General features: G+C 45.0%; 1 protein-coding gene across 2 annotated transcripts in view; it reads right to left on the bottom strand.

Moving 5' to 3' along the window:
• The window catches only part of LOC125457548 (rab11 family-interacting protein 1-like), a 104,626-nt gene that overhangs the window by 17,140 nt on the left and 68,070 nt on the right, over positions 1-19,416 (bottom strand). For both annotated transcript variants that reach the window (XM_048541918.2, XM_059650620.1), the window contains exon 4: positions 6,563-9,325. In XM_048541918.2, the coding sequence (XP_048397875.2) occupies positions 6,563-9,325 (2,763 nt within the window). The remainder of the gene's footprint in view (positions 1-6,562; positions 9,326-19,416) is intronic.

The raw sequence follows: 19,416 nt of genomic DNA, 5'->3' as shown, positions 1-19,416 counted from the left end.
AGATAGTGGAATCAAGGGTTATGGGGACAAGTCAGGAACAGGATACTGATTGTGGATGATCAGCCATGATCGTAATGAATGGTGGTGCTGGCTCGAAGGGCCGAATGGCCTACTCCTGCACCTATTGTCTGTTGTCTATCGTCTAACACCATGGCAGTCCCAGGAAGTTAAACATGCTATTACTCTTACTGATAACCGGGATCTCCTTACAAATTTGTCCCTCACTTTCCCACTGTCTTATTTGGGGGGGGGGGTGGTCTTCAGTACTATTCCAATGAGGTGATCATCCCTTTCTTAATTCTCAGTTCCACCAAAATAACTTCCCCGCACGAATTCCCAGGAATATTCTCCATAGGTACGGCTGTAATGTTATCCCTAACCAAAAATGCCACTCTCCCTCCTCCTTCCTGTACCCTGGAACATTAAGCTGCCAGTCCTGCCCTTCCCTGAGCCATGTCTCTGGAATTGCTATGACATTCTAGTCCCATATTCCCAACCATCTGCCTTATCCGTGGCCTCTTGCCTCGAAATAAATGCAGTTTATCAGCCCTACTTCATTCTCCACTTTATTCACAGAACATTACAGCACAGTACAGGCCCTTCGGCCCTCAATGTTGTGCCGACCTGTCATACCATTCTCAAGCCCATCTAACCTACACTATTCCATGTACATCCATATGCTAATCCAATGGCGACTTAAATGTACCTAAAGTTGGCGAATCTACTACCGTTGCAGGCAAAGCGTTCAATTCCCTTACTACTCTCTGAGTAAAGAAACTACCTCTGACATCTGTTCTATATCTTTCACCCCTCAATTTAAAGCTGTGCCCCCTCGTGCTCGCCGTCACCATCCTAGGAAAAAGGCTCTCCCTACCCACCCTATCTAACCCTCTGATTATTTTATGTGTTTCAATTAAGTCACCTCTCAACCTTCTTCTCTCTAATGAAAACAGCCTCAAGTCCCTCAGCCTTTCCTCATAAGACCTTCCCTCCATACCAGGCAACATCCTAGTAAATCTCCTCTGCACCCTTTCCAAAGCTTCCACATCCTTCTTATAATGCGGTGACCAGAACTGTACACAATACTCCAAGTGCGGCCGCACCAGAGTTTTGTACAGCTTCACCATAACCTCTTGGTTCCGGAACTCGATCCCTCTATTAATAAAAGCTAAAACACTGTATGTCTTCTTAACAGCCCTGTCAATCTGGGTGGCAACTTTCAAGGATGTGTGTACATGGACACCGAGATATCTCTGCTCATCTACACTACTAAGAATCTTACCATTAGCCCTGTACTTTGCCTTCTGGTTACTCCCACCAAAGTGCATCACCTCACACTTGTCCGCATTAAACTCCATTTGCCACCTCTCAGCCCAGCTCTGCAGCTTATCTGTGTCTCTCCACAACCTACAGCATCCTTCGTCACTATCCACAACTCCACCGACCTTAGTGTCGTCTGCAAATTTACTAACCCATCCTTCTACGCCCTCATCCATGTCATTTATAAAAATGACAAACAGCAGTGGACCCAACACCGACCCTTGCGCTACACCACTAGTAACTGGTCTCCAGGATGAACATTTCCCATTAACTACCACCCTCTGTCTTCTTTCAGCAAGCCAATTTCCGATCCAAACTGCTATATCTCCCACAATCCCATTCCTCCGCATTTTGTACAATAGCCTACCATGGGGAACCTTATCGAACACCTTGCTGAAATCCATATACACCACAACCAGTTTACTCTCATCTACCTGTCTGGTCACCTTCTCAAAGAACTCAATTAGGTTTGTGAGGCACGACCTTCCCTTCACAAAACCGTGCTGACTATCCCTAATCAATTTATTCTATTCGAAATGATTATAAATCCTATCCCTTACAACCTTTTCCAACACTTTACCAACAACTGAGGTAAGGCTCACTGGTCTATAATTACCAGGGTTGTCTCTACTCCCCTTTTTGAACAGGGGAACCACATTTGCTATCCTCCAGTCGTCTGGCACTATTCCTGTAGACAATGACGAGTTAAAGGTCAATGCCAAAAGCTCGGCAATCTCCTCCCTGGCTTCTCAGAAGATCCGAGGATAAATCCCATCCGGCCCAGGGGACTTATCTATCTTCACCCTCTGTTGGATTTCTAATACCTCTTCCTTGTGAACCTCAATCCCACCTCGTCTAGTAGCCTGTACCTCAGTATTCTCCTCAACAACATTGTCGTTTTCTAGAGTGAATACTGTTGAAAAATATTCATTTAGCACTTCCCCTATCTCCTCTGACTCCACACACAACTTACCACTACTATCCTTGATTGGGCCTAATCTTACTTTCGTCATTCTTTTATTCCTTAAATACCTATAGAAAGCCTTAGGGTTTACCCTGATGCTATCCGCCAACAACTTCTCATGTCTCCTCCGGGCTCTTCTGAGCTCTCTCTTTCTGTCTTTCCTGGCTACCTCGTAGCCCTGCCTGATGTGACTGTTTGACTTACTCTATTTTCCAGGTGTACCAGACTCAGGCCGATCTCTTTCCTCACTAGCTCCCTGGATCTCTCTGCACCCCTCAAACTTGATTAGTTTAAACCCTCCTGAGCAACTCTAGAAAACCTCTTCAACAGTATATTAGTCTCCTTCCAATTCAGGTGCAATCTGTCCTTCTACCCCAGGAGAGATTCCAATGATCCAAAAATGAGAATCCTTTTCCCCTGCACCAGCTCCTCAGCTGTGCGTTCACCTGCTCTATCCTCCTCGTCCTACCGTCACTAGCATGTGGCACCAGGAGTAAGTGAGGGCTTACTTTTTAAATTCCTACCTAACTCCCTCAGAATTTTGTCCTTTTCTTTTCCTATGTCATTAGTTCCAATGTGTACAATGACCTCCTGCTAATCTCTCTCACCTTTGAGAATATTCTGCACCCTCTCAGAGGTATCCCTAATTCCTAATCCCGGCTCCAGGGAGGCAACACACCATTCTGATGTTTTGCTGTCGGCCGCAGAAGCATCTGCCTGTGCCTCTGATAGATGGTCCCCCATCACAATCGCTCGCTTGGAACCAGATGTACCCCTCGTTACATTAGAGCCACCGTCAGTACCTGAAACCTGTGCGACGTTCCCCTGACAGTCCATCACCCCCTACATTTGCTGAAACAGCATACTTGTTTGTGATGGGGATAGCCACGGGAGACTCCTGCGCTGCCTGCCTCTCTCCCCTATCTTTCCTGGAGGTTACCCATTTACCTGATTGTATCTGTGGGTTTTCCCTCTTCCTGAAACTGCCATGCAGCACACTCCGATAGGTCCTGTAAAATTCCTTATCACCTCTAACTGCTGCGCCAACTAATCCAAGCAATAACAGTTACAAACAATTCCTACAGACATCATCAGTAACATAGAAACTCTCCCTAACTTCCCATATCCAACAGGAAGAGCACATCACTCTACTCAAGACCATCTTTGCATCATAACAATCTATACACCCAGAGAATTGCACAGTCTTTCTGCTGTAAAAACACCACTCTAGGTGAGCATAGTACCTATGCTTTTTTTAAAATTTGTCGAGTTTAATGAAGAGACAGATTTCAATGAAAACACGGAACTAGAAAGAACCCTTTCTACTCACTATTGTAGGTTTACAAAACAAATAAAACTAACCATTTAGCTGCTCCCCAATGCAGGTTTCTCCAGAGATATTTGTCAACAACTCTGGGGCAGGTAGGACTCGAACCCAGGTCTTACAGTTCAGAGGCAGAGAAGCTACCACTGCACGACAACTGCTCCAGTTCCCCAGGGCAGCATCCCAGGCTCAGACATCCCACCATGACCCTCCTTCTATCGTAAGGTCAGAGGGGGTGTTTGCCAAGGACTGTATATTGTTCCGCACCACTCCTCAAACACTGAATGAGTCCATGCCCAAACTCTGCAAGACCTGAGCATCACCTTTAGTCCAGACCCAAGACTGCTCCAAACTTGCTCTTCAAGCTGCAGTGTTAAGATGTAAATAGTGCATTTGCACGTGCTCAAACTCAGCAACTAAAGGATGAACCAGATGAGCTTTCTCTGACATTCAGCAATTCCAGATTTTTACTGAATTCAAATTGCACCAGTTGCCAATGGCAGGAGTTGAACCTGGGTCTACAGAACATTATCGGGATCTCAGGGTTAACAGTTCAGTGCTAATATTACACGGCCATCACCTCGCCTTAATCTCAAAATAAGAGGTTGCACATTTAAGAATGCAACAAAGAATTTCTTCTCTCAGACATTAGTGAACCTGTGGAATTCTTTAGCACAAGACCGTTGTCAAACTTTGGTCATCAGGTATATTCAGGGAAGAGATATATTTTTAATCAATCGAGAATCAAGGGTAGGAGGAAAAGTGGAGTTGAAGATTATCAGATCAGCTATGATCTCATTGAACAGTGCAGCAGACTTGGTCACCTTCTCCTCCTCTGTCTTAAGGCAGTAATACAACATAGAACATAGAACAGTATGGCACAGTGTAGACCATTCAGCCCACGATGTTGTGCCGACCTATTATCTTGCTCTAAGAATATAACTACCCTGCATACCCTACATTTTACTGTCAATGTTACCAGTTGTCCTGTTTGTACCAGAGAAATGGATAAAGTAAACGCACACCTCAAATCCCTTGAGAAATATCATCAGTGACATCTCTGCAAAATTCTGCTGGTGTGACAAAGTCTCCAATATCCCTGAGATATTTCTCAGGCCAACACAGAGTCCCTCGTCATTGTCAAGCAGCTGTTTTTGGGCGGGACCGTACCATTCACATGTCTGGCACAAGGAGCCCAACAACAGGATCTCCCTACTCCAAGCTTCATCAAGTCAAGCTCTAGTTAGCAAGAGTGTATTTAAACTTGAATCATTTATTGCCATGTGTATTCAATATAAAATACAGTGAAGGTGGTGTACCATTGCCATACACAGGTGCTATTCTCATTGAGATTTCTTTATATTTTACGTGAAAGAGAGTCAAACTTTTACTTTTCTACTGCTACAGTCCGACTCCAGGCTACACCAGCCCACACCACGCTGTGACCCAGAGTCCAAATCCAGGCTACACCAGCCCACGCCACGCTGTGACCCAGAGTCCAAATCCAGGTTACACCAGCCCACGCCACGCTGTGACCCAGAGTCCAAATCCAGGCAACACCAGCCCACGCCATGCTGTGGCCAGAGTCCTGCTCCAGGCTAAACCCCTTTTTGCACACTGACACAGTGGTTCACACACACATACTGCCATAGTTGCAAGCGCGCGTGCACACACACACACGACGCTCTTTTACACATTGACACAGTGGCTTACACATATATATATATACACACACACACACACACAGTGCCCTTTTAAACAGTGGAACAATAGCTTGCGTGCACACATGCTCACACACACACACCCCCGCCCTTTCCCACACAATGTTTTTTTTCATTTTTCTTCCAATAGTTTTCAATCTCCCACGCTGAGGATTCTCACAGGCAATGCTAATGTTTACTGTGAAGCAACAACCTAATTAGGGATACAATCATCTTTGGATAATGTGTGGAGGAGAAAGGTTTGGAGCTTTGAACCTCCCTGTTCAATAACAGCCTTGTTTCTGCAGACTGAGCTGCGCAGGTTCATTTGCTGCTCCATGAGGACTGAGTTATCTCAGTCCAGTTAACCAGCAGGTACTTGGACCTCTCAGATTCTGGGGTAAGAGGAATGAGCGAGGAAAAAAAATGGCTCCTAACTAATGTTCTATTGCAGAGCGCACATTTGTGGGGTTTGTATATTCATGCACAGAGTGTGGGCCCTGCTAGTTAGGCCAGCATTTATTGCCCATCCCAAATTTCTCAGAGGGCATTTAAGAATCAACCATTATTACAGTACGTTTGGAATCACATGTAGGCCAGGCAAGGATTGCAGTTTCCTTCCCTAAAGGGCATAAGTGAACCAGATGGGTTTTCCTGACAATTAACGATGAATTCATAGTCATCGTTATATGTAGAATATCTGGAATTAAGGGTCCAGAATATCTGGAATTAAGATATTCTGTCAGCAGAATATTAGTGGAGGTTCTGGATTAATAGTCTCGTGATAATATCACTCGGCCATTTCCTCTCCAGTAGGACTGTAATGTGTTATTTGCCCTTGAGTGTTAATGTTAAAAGCAGGGTTCAAGTTTGAAGAATGGTGATGTGCCAAAGGCCTGCGGCCCGCCATTGAATCATACATAGCCTCCAGAATGGCACAGCACGTTTGGATCATTTGTACATGCAGAGTTTGACCATAAGACAGAGGAGTAGAAATTAGGCCATTCAGCCCATCGAGTCTGATCTGCCATTCAATCATGGCTGATAAGTTTCTCAACTCCATTCTCCCGCTTTCTAGAGCTCTCCAGTTAATCTGGGTTTGGGAACAAAGTTGGGAAAAGGAAGTCGGACAATTCTAGAAATTTCCTGACCACGAAATGCTCAAGTGTACGGAAATTATTCAAAGGTTTAAATAAAACACATTGTGAACACAAACATTCGCAGAAAGTGAATGAGTATTTCCGCCATGCTCACCTGATTCTCTGCTGAGGTGAACGCATCTCAGCTGGCTGTGTCTCCCGGGGCATAACCTTAAGTGGTGACACCTTCGAACCACTGGACTGCAGCGAGTGATGGGTGGTGACCGCTGGCTGGGTGGTCGCTGAGAGGGGAACAACATTCGAAGGGAAGAGGATGGGAGAGGGGAGATCAGTTACTCTAGAATTAGTTACAGCCACAGGGTAAGGAGTAGAGAAGGCCAAAGGCTTGTTACTTGGTGGAAGATGGGCCAGTGGTGCCTCAGTGAAATTAGGGACTTGAAGGGCATGCGGTGCAGCCTTTAGGTGGAGTTCTTTAAAGCTCAGTCCTTCCTCAGAGGAAGAGTCACAGGCCGCAGAGTAGATGTGGGGCCCAGTTAAGGAGTCACCTTCAATCACTGGCCCACCATTGCTGATAGGCTGGAGGTCAACATTCTGGGCAGAAGGCTCGCTTTTACACGCTACACCACTGGTTTCCTCTGAAATCTGACCCTGGTTGGACTGTACAGACAAGGGTGGGCAAAGATCAGGAGGAGAATGGTCAGCCAAGTTGGCTTCTTCCCCTCGGGCTCGCTGTTCCTTTTCTGCCTCAACGGTCACAGGTTCACGGCGTGGAGAAGGCCTGACCCCAATGATTTGACACACAGCATCGCCGGTTCGGTCATTCTGAGTTTCCACCTCCATATTCCCAGTTAGTGTCTCCTCAGAATCTGTCAGCGTTGAAGGCCCTGCGCTCTCTCCAGCTGTTCCACCCATCTCAGGCTTGAGTCCTATACTACTCCCCAGTGACTCGGTCAAGATAGGACTAGACTGGTGCGGCAGCTCTTCAACAGCTGATATGAAGTCCAGCTCTGTCTGGTCAGTGTGATCAGGCCAGAGCGAGCTGGTCTCCTCTTTCAGAAATTCATTACAACTCTTCCGGACTGTTAGTGGTTTCTCCACTGCCGGTGAGATGGTCTCCAGTGAGTTCACAGCAGCAGTTGTTTTGAATAAAGTTGGCTGTAATTTAACAGGTTGCTTAGCCTGGTGGCCTTCAATTAGCCCCAAAGAAAGAGTTTGATGGAAATCATCCAATTTGTTTGAATTTCCATCATCAATCAATGTGTTTATTCCCTCCACTGAGAGCGTAGAAAGACAGGTCTTATAGCGCTCAACCCCTGTCCTCTCATTTACACTCAACTCAACAGTCCCACAAGAGGCTTCTCTCTTAGTTACCGCATCATTTGATGGTCTAATATTATCCACAAGCTCCTTCATTGCAGACTCTGCGGCAATGGAATCAGTCCAATCAGGATTTGCCTCATCAGCAGCTGGGCACGAGACCACAAGAGAGGCCTTTTGTTCAAACTTCTGATCCGACTGCGGCTCTGTTAGGTTTACTGATTGCACTGCAGTCAAATGGTCAAATGGGAGGTCAAATGGTAGCTCCTTTTCTCTTTGCTGTTCCTTCACCAAGTGGACCTTCTCCTCCAAACCCAGACTGGTGCACAAAAGCGACCTGGGCGGTTTGGGAGGTGGAGGCCCAATTTGTACGAACAGGGTGTCTGATTCGACAAGGAATTCAGACCTCTCTTTTTCAGCTTCAGTAGAGTCTGGGATCTTCTCTGCCCCCTCACAGGGAATGCCAACATCCTGGAATTTGCACTCCACTGTGACCGCATATTGATCATCCTTAGAGTAATGTTTGTCATCTCTGCTGAAGAAACCTTGGGAGTTGGGTAGACAAACATTGTCTCGGATATTATTGTCACCATCTCTAAATAAAGGCACAATGTTGGTATTCCTGTTTTTGGCATGTATTGTCCCTTCACCATCATCTGTAGTGGTTTCTGGTGCAGATACAAATAGCAGAGAATTTCCAACATGCTGCCAGCCTTCCAGGTGTTTGGCAGTATCCCTTGGGCTTCTGTCACTGTCCTTCAGAGCTGACTGTTTCTCTACATCATGATTATTTGTAATCTTTTCTTGGTGTAAGACACGAGACCCACATTCAGTCTTTGGTTCAAGCTCAGTTTTCAGCACAGGTACAAAGGCGTGTCCTTCTTTGTGGAGATCAGCATTTTGACTCATTGGAGGTGAACCACTGCCTTCCACCTTGGATGGCAGCTCAATGGATGGCAAAAGGGTAGTGTCTTGTAGTGAGAAAGTTTCTAAATCTAGGGGTTTTGCACTCTCTGTAGTGGCTCCTTTCAACATTTTATTGGAAGGTGCATCGCTCCTGCATATTGAGTTGGCTTGCAATCGGAAGGTGTTCATCGAAATGCTGCCACTTGAGTTATCGACATGCACTGATGTGGTATTTGGAGATGGAACTGAAGGACCCATTTCCACAGTCTTGCGATCAACTGTTTGCACGAACATCGAGGAACATTCAGCTTCTCCCCGAGACACCATTTTCATTTTTCTAGGTTCAACAGGGGCAGAGGCTTTCAAATTTCCCAGTGACACGATGCCTGTGGGGGCTAATGGTGCATGCATCACTTGACCTTTAACCTCAGCATCAGGTGGCGCCACAGGGAAGACAGCTGACCACATGGCTGAATCTGAGCTGACCAGTGGATCAGATGGATCCGATGTCTCTGAACTTTGGAAGGAGCTTGCCTTTTCTCTGGCCATTGTAGAAGCTGGGGCAGGAGCTGTGTTGGCAATGTCTTCTTTGACTACAGATTTTGCCAAGGCGAACAAATCGCTTTCACTGGAATCTGCTGTACGCGAGGAGGGAACCGACACATCAGGTACACCTTGAAACCCAAAGGTAATACTAGAGAAAGAGGGTGTGAACGGAGGAGACTTTAATATCTCATCAGCTAAGAGATCCTCAAAGAAAGGGTTACTCTGTAGTGCATTGAAGAAAGGGTTGGTAGTTGGCTTTGAGGATAACGCAGGGACTTCCTCAGCAGTTGTGAAAAGGTTAGTGTTAGTTGCACAATCTGGTGAGCCAGGATTGGTGAAACTATGAAAAGAATGATGAAAAGCAGGCAGAGGAGGAACTGGAAGAGGAGGATGCAATGGTAAGCAAGGAAAGAACGAGGGAGCATTTGAATTGGTTTCTAAAATAGGAGACACTTCCAAGCTGTGGAGGGAAGACAGAATGTTCCTCCTGGTTAGTGCTATGTCAGGGCCAAACATAGTCATCTTATATTTTCATTTTTCTTTCTGGTCAAATCACAATGTCTGATCATATTCAAGTCATTTTTGTTAAACTTTGTGCTGTCTAATATTCTAGAAAATATGTCTCATCACAATGCTTACTTCATGTAGATTTGAAGTCTGTTTTTTTTGCTTACAATTGTAGTTGAGTGTAACACCACATGATGGAATATTAAAATTGAGCTAATTAACAGGATGAATGATGCTTTAAGGTCGATTACTTAGAGGCTTAGTTTCTGGGGCCACGGAGAACATGGTGGTTATTAATTGTGTGTAGAATTAAATGGTCTGCATTGTGCATTAGTGAATGGACTAGAATGAGGTAACAATTATATTAAAAATAGTAACTTGGTTAATGTCTGCCTGACTGGACTGTTTTAATTGTTGGTTGATGGAACATAAGTTGTATATTACTGAGAACAGACATTTGTCAAATAAGGACATGAACATTGCCAGGGGCTGGTGGGACTAAGGATTGGAGATTACAGTCAGATCAGCTTTGATCTTAATAAGTGACAGAGCAGGCTTGAGCAGACCTGCTCCTAGTTTACATAAAACATTTCATCCCACACTCCTGGTTTCCCCTCTGCTTTTTTTTGAAATCAGTGAACTGAAATCTGTTTGCTGCGGTTATTGACCATCCTGCCAGTGGCAATTTATCGCTCAAATAAAATGTTAATCTGATATTCCACCCCCCTGCCAAACTTTTAACCTGCTCTGATCAATGGAGAACATACCCCTTGTTTCCTTAAAACAAAGACCCATCTTCTTCCTCTTCCGCACTTTCACTGATAGACTCTTGGAAATTTCTCTCTGTTATCCTTTCAGGCAGTGAGTTCCAGACTCACTCTACCCTCCAGATGAAAAAAATTCTCAACTCCCCCCTTATCTTTATACCCTTTATCTTAAATTGATGCCTCCTAGTTATTAACCCCTCCTAAGCACCCAAGCCATACCCATCTATCAGGTCTCCGCTCAATTCATTCATGGAATGTAGAAATTACCGCCTGGGCCAGCATTTATTGCCCATTTCTAGATGCCCTTGAGAAGGTGGTGGTGAGTTACCTTCTTGAACTATTGCAATCCATTTTACGTATGGACATCCACAATGCTGTTAGGGAGGGAGTTCCAGAATTTTGACCCAACAACTCTGGATGAACAACAATGTATCTCCAAGTCAAGATGGTAAAGTGGTGTTCCCATGCTTCTGGATGGTCGTGGCTGCAGGTTCTGAAAGTACCGTCAAGCCTTGGTGAATTTCTGCAGCACTTCTTATATAGATGGTACATATTATACTACTGTGAATCAGTCAGAGAGGGAGCAAATTTCTGTGGATGTAGTGTAAATAAAGTACACAGCTTTGTCCTGTACGGCATGAAGCTTGAGTGTTGTTGGAGCTGCACCCATCTGAGAGTGAGTCTGGAACTCACTGCCTGAAAGGATAACAGAGATGGGGAGTATTCCACGACACTCCTGACTTGTGCCTTGTAGATGGTGGGCAGGCTTCGGGAAGTCAGAAGGTGAGCTACGCACTGAAGGATTCCTAGCCTCTGACCTGCTATCGTAGCCAGTGCTTATATGGCTCGTTCAATTCAGGTTCAATGGAAACCTGCAGGATGTTGATAATGGGGGATTCAATGATAGGAACAACACTGAATGTCAAAGGCAATAGTTAGATGGTCTCTTGTTGGAGATCATTATTGCCTAGCCCTTGTGTGGCATAAATGTTACTTGTTATTTCTCAGCCCAGTCCTGGAAATTGTCCAGGTCTTGTTGAATCTACACTGGGCTTAGTTGTTGAGGTGCAATTGCTGGTGCTGAATATTGTATCATCAATATGCAATCAACACTGAACAGATAAGCTCATTCATGAAGCAGCCGAAGATTGCTGGCCTTGGACACTACCTTAAGAATTGGGGCTCTTGGGATGCAGTAGTAGTGTCTCTGAGTCAGGAGGCCTGGTGTTCAAGCCCCACCTACTCCAGAGACGTATAACAACATCTGCAAACAAGTTGATTAGAAAATATCTACCTTCAGGAACTCCTCCAGAAATGTCCTCTGGCTAAGATAACTGATCTTCAACAACCACAATCATCTTCACTGTGCCAGGTATGACTCCATGCAGCAGTTTATCCTCTGATTCCTCTGACTTTGTCAGGGCTCCTTGATGCCACACTCGGTCGAATGCAGCCGTGATGTCAAGGGCTGGCACTCTCACCTCACCTCTGGAATTCAGCTCTTTTGACCCTGTTTGAACCAAGGCTGTAATGAGGCCAGGAGCTGAGTGGCCCTGGTGGAACCCAAACTGGCCGTCACTGAGCAGGTTATTGCTGAGCAGGAGCTGCTTGATATCACTGTTACTGACACCTTCCATCACTTTACTGATGGTCGAGAGGACACTGATGGGGCGGTAACTGGCTGGGTTGGATTTGTCCTGCTTTTTGTGTACAGGACATACCTGGACAGCTTTCCATACTGTCAGGTAGATGCCAAAGTTTTAGCTTTACTGGAAAAGCTTGGCTAGGGGTCCATCAAGTTCTGGAGCACAAGTCTTCAGTCTTGTTGCTGAATGTTGTCAGGGCCCGTAACCTTTGCATTTCCTCGCTAACAAATGGAATGATTTGAATTGACTGAAGACTGGGATCTGAAATGGACCATCAACTCAGCATTTCTGGCTGATGAATGTTGCATATGCTTCGGCCTTGTGTTTTGCACTGAACGTGCTGGGCTCGTCCATTTGAGAATGAGCAAGTTGTGGATCCTTCTCCTCCTCCATCGAGTTGTTTAATTGTCCACCATCATTCATGACTGGATGCGGCGGGTCTGTAGAGCTTACATCTGATCCGTTGGTTGTGAAATCACTTAGCTATGTTTATCACTTGCTACTTACGCTGTTTGGCGCACAAGTAGTCCTGTGTTGTAGCTTTGCTTGGATTGACTCTAGAGTTTCACAGTGACGAACATGGGTACAGCAGTTTTTCAGTAAGAGGTACAGATTATTTCAGAGTGCAATGTGGGGCTCTGGGATATATCAGTGTCACAGTGTGGAATGTGCAGCACCAGTCTTGCTCCACATTTAAATCCTCCAAACTTCAAATCAATGCAGATGCTAGATCACAATGTATTTAAAGGGGAGAAAGAAAGGTGTTTGAAATTTTGAGGAACTGAGTCTTTTGTGGAACTTTCCCAAAAGCGAAATTGAGGCCTGGAGCAGATCAGCATGGTGTTACAGGGTGGCAGGGCAGGCTAGAGAGACCAAGTTTCCTATTACTGCTCCAATTTCATTTGTTACCAACCGAGCAGCATGCCAACTCTTACCAAAGTCACAAATGATAGAGACAAACTGTAAGAAAGATAAACTTTCCCTCACATTGATTGCCTTGACCTATCTGCAGCCTTTGACATGGTGACAACACAGTGTTCCTCCAACCATTTCCGCTGTTAGCCACCCAGCTGGGACTGCTTTAAATCTCATCGCTCTACAGCTAGAGAATCATTTGCAATGATTTTGCTTTCTGCTCACACACTGTCACCTCTGGTCTCCCCCTAGAATCAGTACTTGGCCCTGTGCTGGCTTTACAGTTATTTACAACATCAAGTGATGACTTGGAGAATGAATGTATTAAGGTCATATTTGTGGGCAGCACAACAATCGGTGGAAAGGCGAGAGATAAGGTGAACACAAACAGCCTGCAAGGGATAAATAAAGACAAGTTAATTGAGTGGGCAAAAATCTGGCAGGTGGAATAGAATGTAAAAAAATTGAGGTTGTGCACTTTGGCATGAAGAACGGTGGAGCTGAGTTTTATTTAGAAGAAGTACAGCAGAAAGCAACAGAACTGAAGAATTTGAGAGTCTTCCTGTTGCAATCACAAAAAGCTAACGTACAGGTTCAGCAGGTTATGAGAAAGGCAAATGGAATATTAGCCTTTATTTCAAAAGGCTTTGTGAAAACTATACAAGGCATTGGTCAGACCAAGGCTAGAATATGGTGAACAGTTTTGGGCCTCTTAGCTAGGGAAAAGAAATGGGCATTGGAGACAGTCCAGGGAATGTTCATTCGGTTGATCCCAGGTATGGGGAGTAGTGGGAGGGGGAACTGTCTTGATAAGGGATGCTGAGTAGATTGGGCCTGTACTTGTTGGAGTTTAGAAGAATGAAAGGCAACTTTGTTGAAACCTGCAAGATTCATTGCTCAGACTGTTGACAACAGGAGTTGGGATGTACTGTTGAGCTCGTACAAGATATTGGTGACGCCTCTTCTGGAGTGTGCTGTTCTGGTGGCCCTGCGAGTTAAAGGATGTTATTAAATTGGAGAATGTTCAGAAAAGATTTACCAGGATGTTGCCAGGTTGGAGGGTTTGAAATATAAGGAGATGTTGGATAGGCTGGGCCTATTTCCACTGTAGTGCAGGAGCTTGGGTGTGGCCTTACAAAAGTTTATAAAATTGTGAGGGGCATAGATAAGGTAAATAGCAAGAGAAGTTTCCCTTGGGCGGAGGAGTTCAAAACTAGGGAGCATTTTTGAGAGAGAAAGATTTAAACTTTTTCAGAGCCAGGAGTTTGTATGTAGAGTTAAGTGCCAGAGGAAGTGGTAGTTGCAGGTGTAGTTATAACATTTAAAAGGCATTTGGGTAGGTACATGATTAGGAAGGGTGTAAGGGGGATATGGGTCATGAGCAGGCAAGTGGGACTAGTTTAGTTTGGGGAACTTGGCCAGCATGGACACGTTGGACTGAAGGGTCAGTTTTCATGCTGTATGGTCCCGTCAAATCGTTCAGAGTCAATGTTGAAAGGTGGTTTCCTTTTGAGGAGGGTCTAGGGCCAGAAAGCACATTCTCAGAAAAGCCCTTTCAAGACAGGGGTGTGGAAGAGAAGCTGCTTTCAGAGGATAGTGAATCTATACCGCAGGGGACTGTACACAGGCTGGGATCTGAAGTGTATTCAACGCTGAGATAGAGCTTTAGTCAGCGAAGGAATCAAGGGTTATAGGGAAAAGGCAGAACATGGAGTTATCAGATTATCAGAACATAGATTATCAGACCAGGCTGAATGGCCAACAACTTCTCCTATGTCTTATTGTCTTATTATCTTTGCTATTCCTGCTCTTCGGTTTTCACACGTACACTGATGATATTCATTTGACCTCACCATTACTCTCCTGATTCCTTCACTGTCACTAAATAATTTAACCACCTTTCCCACATCTTACAAAATGAGCAAACAGTGCCTTCACTTTAAATACTACAACTGTTGTTTTCCTGTTCACTCTCCAAACCTAACTCCTTAACAAACAACTCCACTCCTCTCCCACCAGTTCATGACCAGCCCAGACTATTCTCAGCATCATATTTCATCTGGACATGAGCCTCACACTTCATATGTATACTATTATGAAGGCCCCTTATTTTAACCTTTCGGATTGCAATCTCAGCTCATATGCTGCTAATACTCTCATCCAGGCCTTTCCTGATAGCATATCGGTATTGTCACCAGACTTGTGATTCAGAACACCATGCTCATGTCCTGCTCATGTCATGGTTCTAATCCCACCATGACAGAAGGTGAAAATGCAACTCAATAAAAAACTAGTTTAAAAATGACTATGGAATCACTATTGATTGTTGCAAAAATCCATCTGGTTCATTAAAGTCCTTTAAGAGAAGGAATCTTCTATCCTTTCTTGGTCAGGCCCACATGTGACTCCAGACCCACAGCAATGCGGTTGACTGAACTGCCCTCTGAGCAAATAGTGATAAGCAATTAATGTTGTCCTACCCAGTGATGCTCACATCCCAGTAACAAATAAAAGATATTTACTCTAAGGAAGCCCCTCTCCACCTTACAAAAGTCTATTAAACCTCCCTTCAGCTTCCTCTGTTCTGAAGAAAACAAATCTGATGAAACAACCTTTCCCCAAAACGAAAAGTCTCCATTCCTGGAGATATTCTCATAAAACTCCGTTGAGCCCTCTTCAGTACAATCATATCCTTCCTGTAATGCAATCAGAAATGAACAATTTCCTCTAATTGTGGTCAAGTATTTTATATTCTTCCTGCTAACATTCCTGAAATCCCTCGCCTTCCCTATCCAAGAAAGGTATCCTGCCTTTCCTTCCAAACCTTATCTACTTGTCCTGCTAACTTCAGAGATAGATGCTCTCCAAGGCCCCTCAGTATTTCTCTGTATCCTCCTATCTATTGGGTGTTCCGTTACCTCCTTTGCCATCCCCAATTCTTTGCCTCCCATTTCCTGGATCGAATTCCAATTTCCTCTCTTCCTCCCACAGACGGTAGAATACTTAAGAGAATGTTATAGTGTAGAGTGCGTCAGAATGTTTCAATGAGAATTGTTGGGTTTATAAGAGTACCACAACAAGGGGTATTCTATCAGAAAGATATAGTCGGGATCGCAAATGTTAACCCTATTGGGCTATTGCATTAATTAGGTTACTCGCAATATCTTGGGGTAAATTATGGAAAAATAACCAATGCCAATACCTAACGAAGGAATTTAGAAAGAAATTATCTAAATACTCTATAGCAGACAGTACTGTAAGTGAAGACCTTCATCTCACATGGTTCCAGTCAGTGATTCTGCCAGCTTCAGCAGTTGTGACTGCTGTATCAGCGAGGACTCTGCCCTCCAGTTAAATAGTAAAGGGGCACATGTTGACCTATCAGACTGTCACAAGATCCTTTACATTCAGAATAAAATGGGCACAGCAGCTGTGCAGAACCCGCAGGGGAGCTGCATTCATCTGGACCCAGTGTTGTCATCAGATCTATTTAGGGAATATACATTAGAATAAAAAACACATATCAATGACCATTAATGTTGCAGGATACGTATTGCGTGAAACTCATTTAACAGCTCAATTTGTCCCATATAAACATTCTCATTAAAACATCCAAATTGCACCAAAAATAGAGATCGCTGGAAAAGCTCAGCATGCCTGGCAGCATCTGCAAACAAAGGCAGAACGTTTTGAGTTTAGTGACTCTTGCTCCGAGCACTTGACCTAAAACGTTAATTCTGATTTCTCTCAATAGATGCTGCCAGACCTGCTGAGCTTTACCAACAATCTTTATTTTTGCTTCTATTTTACAGCACCTACAGTTATTATCCAAACTGTACCCATGCCTTACAATTACAGCCGTCCCAACAGTACTAGAACATAGAACATAGAACAGTACAGCACAGAACAGGCCCTTCAGCCCACAATGTTGTGCCGACCATTGATCCTCATGGATGCACCCTCAAATTTCTGTGACCATATGCATGTCCAGCAGTCTCTTAAATGACCCCAATGACCTTGCTTCCACAACTGCTGCTGGCAACGCATTCCATGCTCTCACAACTCTCTGCGTAAAGAACCTGCCTCTGACATCCCCTCTATACTTTCCACCAACCAGCTTAAAACTATGACCCCTCGTGCTAGCCATTTCTGCCCTGGGAAATAGTCTCTGGCTATCGACTCTATCTATGCCTCTCATTATCTTGTATACCTCAATTAGGTCCCCTCTCCTCCTCCTTTTCTCCAATGAAAAGAGACCGAGCTCAGTCAACCTCTCTTCATAAGATAAGCCCTCCAGTCCAGGCAGCATCCTGGTAAACCTCCTCTGAACCCTCTCCAAAGCATCCACATCTTTCCTATAATAGGGCGCCCAGAACTGGACGCAGTATTCCAAGTGCGGTCTAACCAAAGTTTTATAGAGCTGCAACAAGATCTCACGACTCTTAAACTCAATCCCCCTGTTAATGAAAGCCAAAACACCATATGCTTTCTTAACAACCCTGTCCACTTGGGTGGCCATTTTAAGGGATCTATGTATCTGCACACCAAGATCCCTCTGTTCCTCCACGCTGCCAAGAATCCTATCCTTAATCCTGTACTCAGTTTTCAAATTCGACCTTCCAAAATGCATCACCTCGCATTTATCCAGGTTGAACTCCATCTGCCACCTCTCAGCCCATCTCTGCATCCTGTCAATGTCCCGCTGCAGCCTACAACAGCCCTCTACACTGTCAACGACACCTCCGACCTTTGTGTCGTCTGCAAACTTGCTGACCCATCCTTCAATTCCCTCGTCCAAGTCATTAATAAAAATTACAAACAGTAGAGGCCCAAGGACAGAGCCCTGTGGAACCCCACTCACCACTGACTTCCAGGCAGAATATTTTCCTTCTACTACCACTCGCTGTCTTCTGTTGGCCAGCCAATTCTGTATCCAAGCAGCTAAGTTCCCCTGTATCCCATTCCTCCTGACCTTCTGAATGAGCCTTCCATGGGGAACCTTATCAAATGCCTTACTGAAGTCCATATACACCACATCCACAGCTTGACCCTCATCAACCTTACTAGTCACATCCTCAAAAAACTCGATAAGGTTTGTAAGGCATGACCTACCCCTCACAAAGCCGTGTTGACTGTATTTGATCAAGCCATGCTCTTCCAGATGGTCATAAATCTTATCCCTCAGAATCCTTTCTAACACCTTGCAGACGACAGACGTGAGACTTACCGGTCTATAATTGCCGGGGATTTCCCTATTTCCTTTCTTGAAGAGAGGAATTACATTTGCCTCTCTCCAGTCCTCAGGTACGACTCCAGTGGAGAGCGAGGATGCAAAGATCTTCGCAAGTGGCGAAGCAATTGCATTTCTCGCTTCCCAAAGCAGCCGAGGACAAATCTGATCCGGGCCTGGCGACTTGTCAATCTGTACCTATGCTTCAGAGTAATAGCTATCCACACTACTGTATCAGCTATCTCTATCTGTAGTGGACTCCAGACTCTTACCATAACAGCTGTCTCACCAGTACTCTATCCTAATGTCTTACTGCAGCAACTGTTCCCAACAGTACTGTACTCATGTTATACAGCAACAGATAACAAAGTGTGGAGCTGGATGAACACAGCAGGCCAGGCAGCATCAGAGGAGCAGGAAAGCTGATGTTTCAGGTCTGGACTCTTCTTCAGAAATGGGAGAGGGGAAGGGGGCTCTGAAATAAAGAGGAGGGGGGAGGTGGTGATAGAAGGTGAATAGTGAAGCAGATAGGTGGAGAGAAGACAGGCAGGTCAAGGAAGCGGGGATGAAGCTAGTAAAGGTAAGTTGGGATGGGGGTTGGTCAGTGAGGAGGGAGAAGCGGATGGGTGGGAGGGAGGAGCGGACAGGTCAAGGAGGTGGGGACGAGAGGGGGCACTGGTTTTGGGATGACGTCAAGGATGGGGAGATTTTGAAGCTTGCGAAGTCCACACTGAGACCATTGGATTGTGGGGCTCCAAGACAGAATATGAGATGCTGTTCCTCCAGTTTTCAGGTGGCATCGTTGTGACACTGGAGGCGTCCCCGGGTGGACACGTCGTCTAAGGAGTGGGAGTTTCACCAGTACTGTGTCTCAGTGTCATACAGTGACAGACCTGTTCCTGATTAATACTGTATCTTGTTATACAGTGACATACCTGCCCTCACCAGTACTCTATCCCAGTGATACACAGCAACACATCTGTATCCACCAGTTCTATATGTCACTGTCATGCAATGAATGAATCTACAGCCCTAGTGTTACACAGTAAAAGACTTTTACATACCAGTACTCTATCCAAGGGTTATACATTCATGGACCTATACCCAACTATACAGTACCATGTCAAACAGACAGCCCTGTCACCAACAGTACTGTGTTGAGTTATACAGTAAC

Source organism: Stegostoma tigrinum, chromosome 1 (genome assembly GCF_030684315.1).
Source record: "Stegostoma tigrinum isolate sSteTig4 chromosome 1, sSteTig4.hap1, whole genome shotgun sequence".
In the NCBI taxonomy this organism is placed as follows: domain Eukaryota; kingdom Metazoa; phylum Chordata; class Chondrichthyes; order Orectolobiformes; family Stegostomatidae; genus Stegostoma; species Stegostoma tigrinum.
Note: the sequence above shows the minus strand (reverse complement) of the source record. Positions and strands in the feature narration are given on the sequence as shown.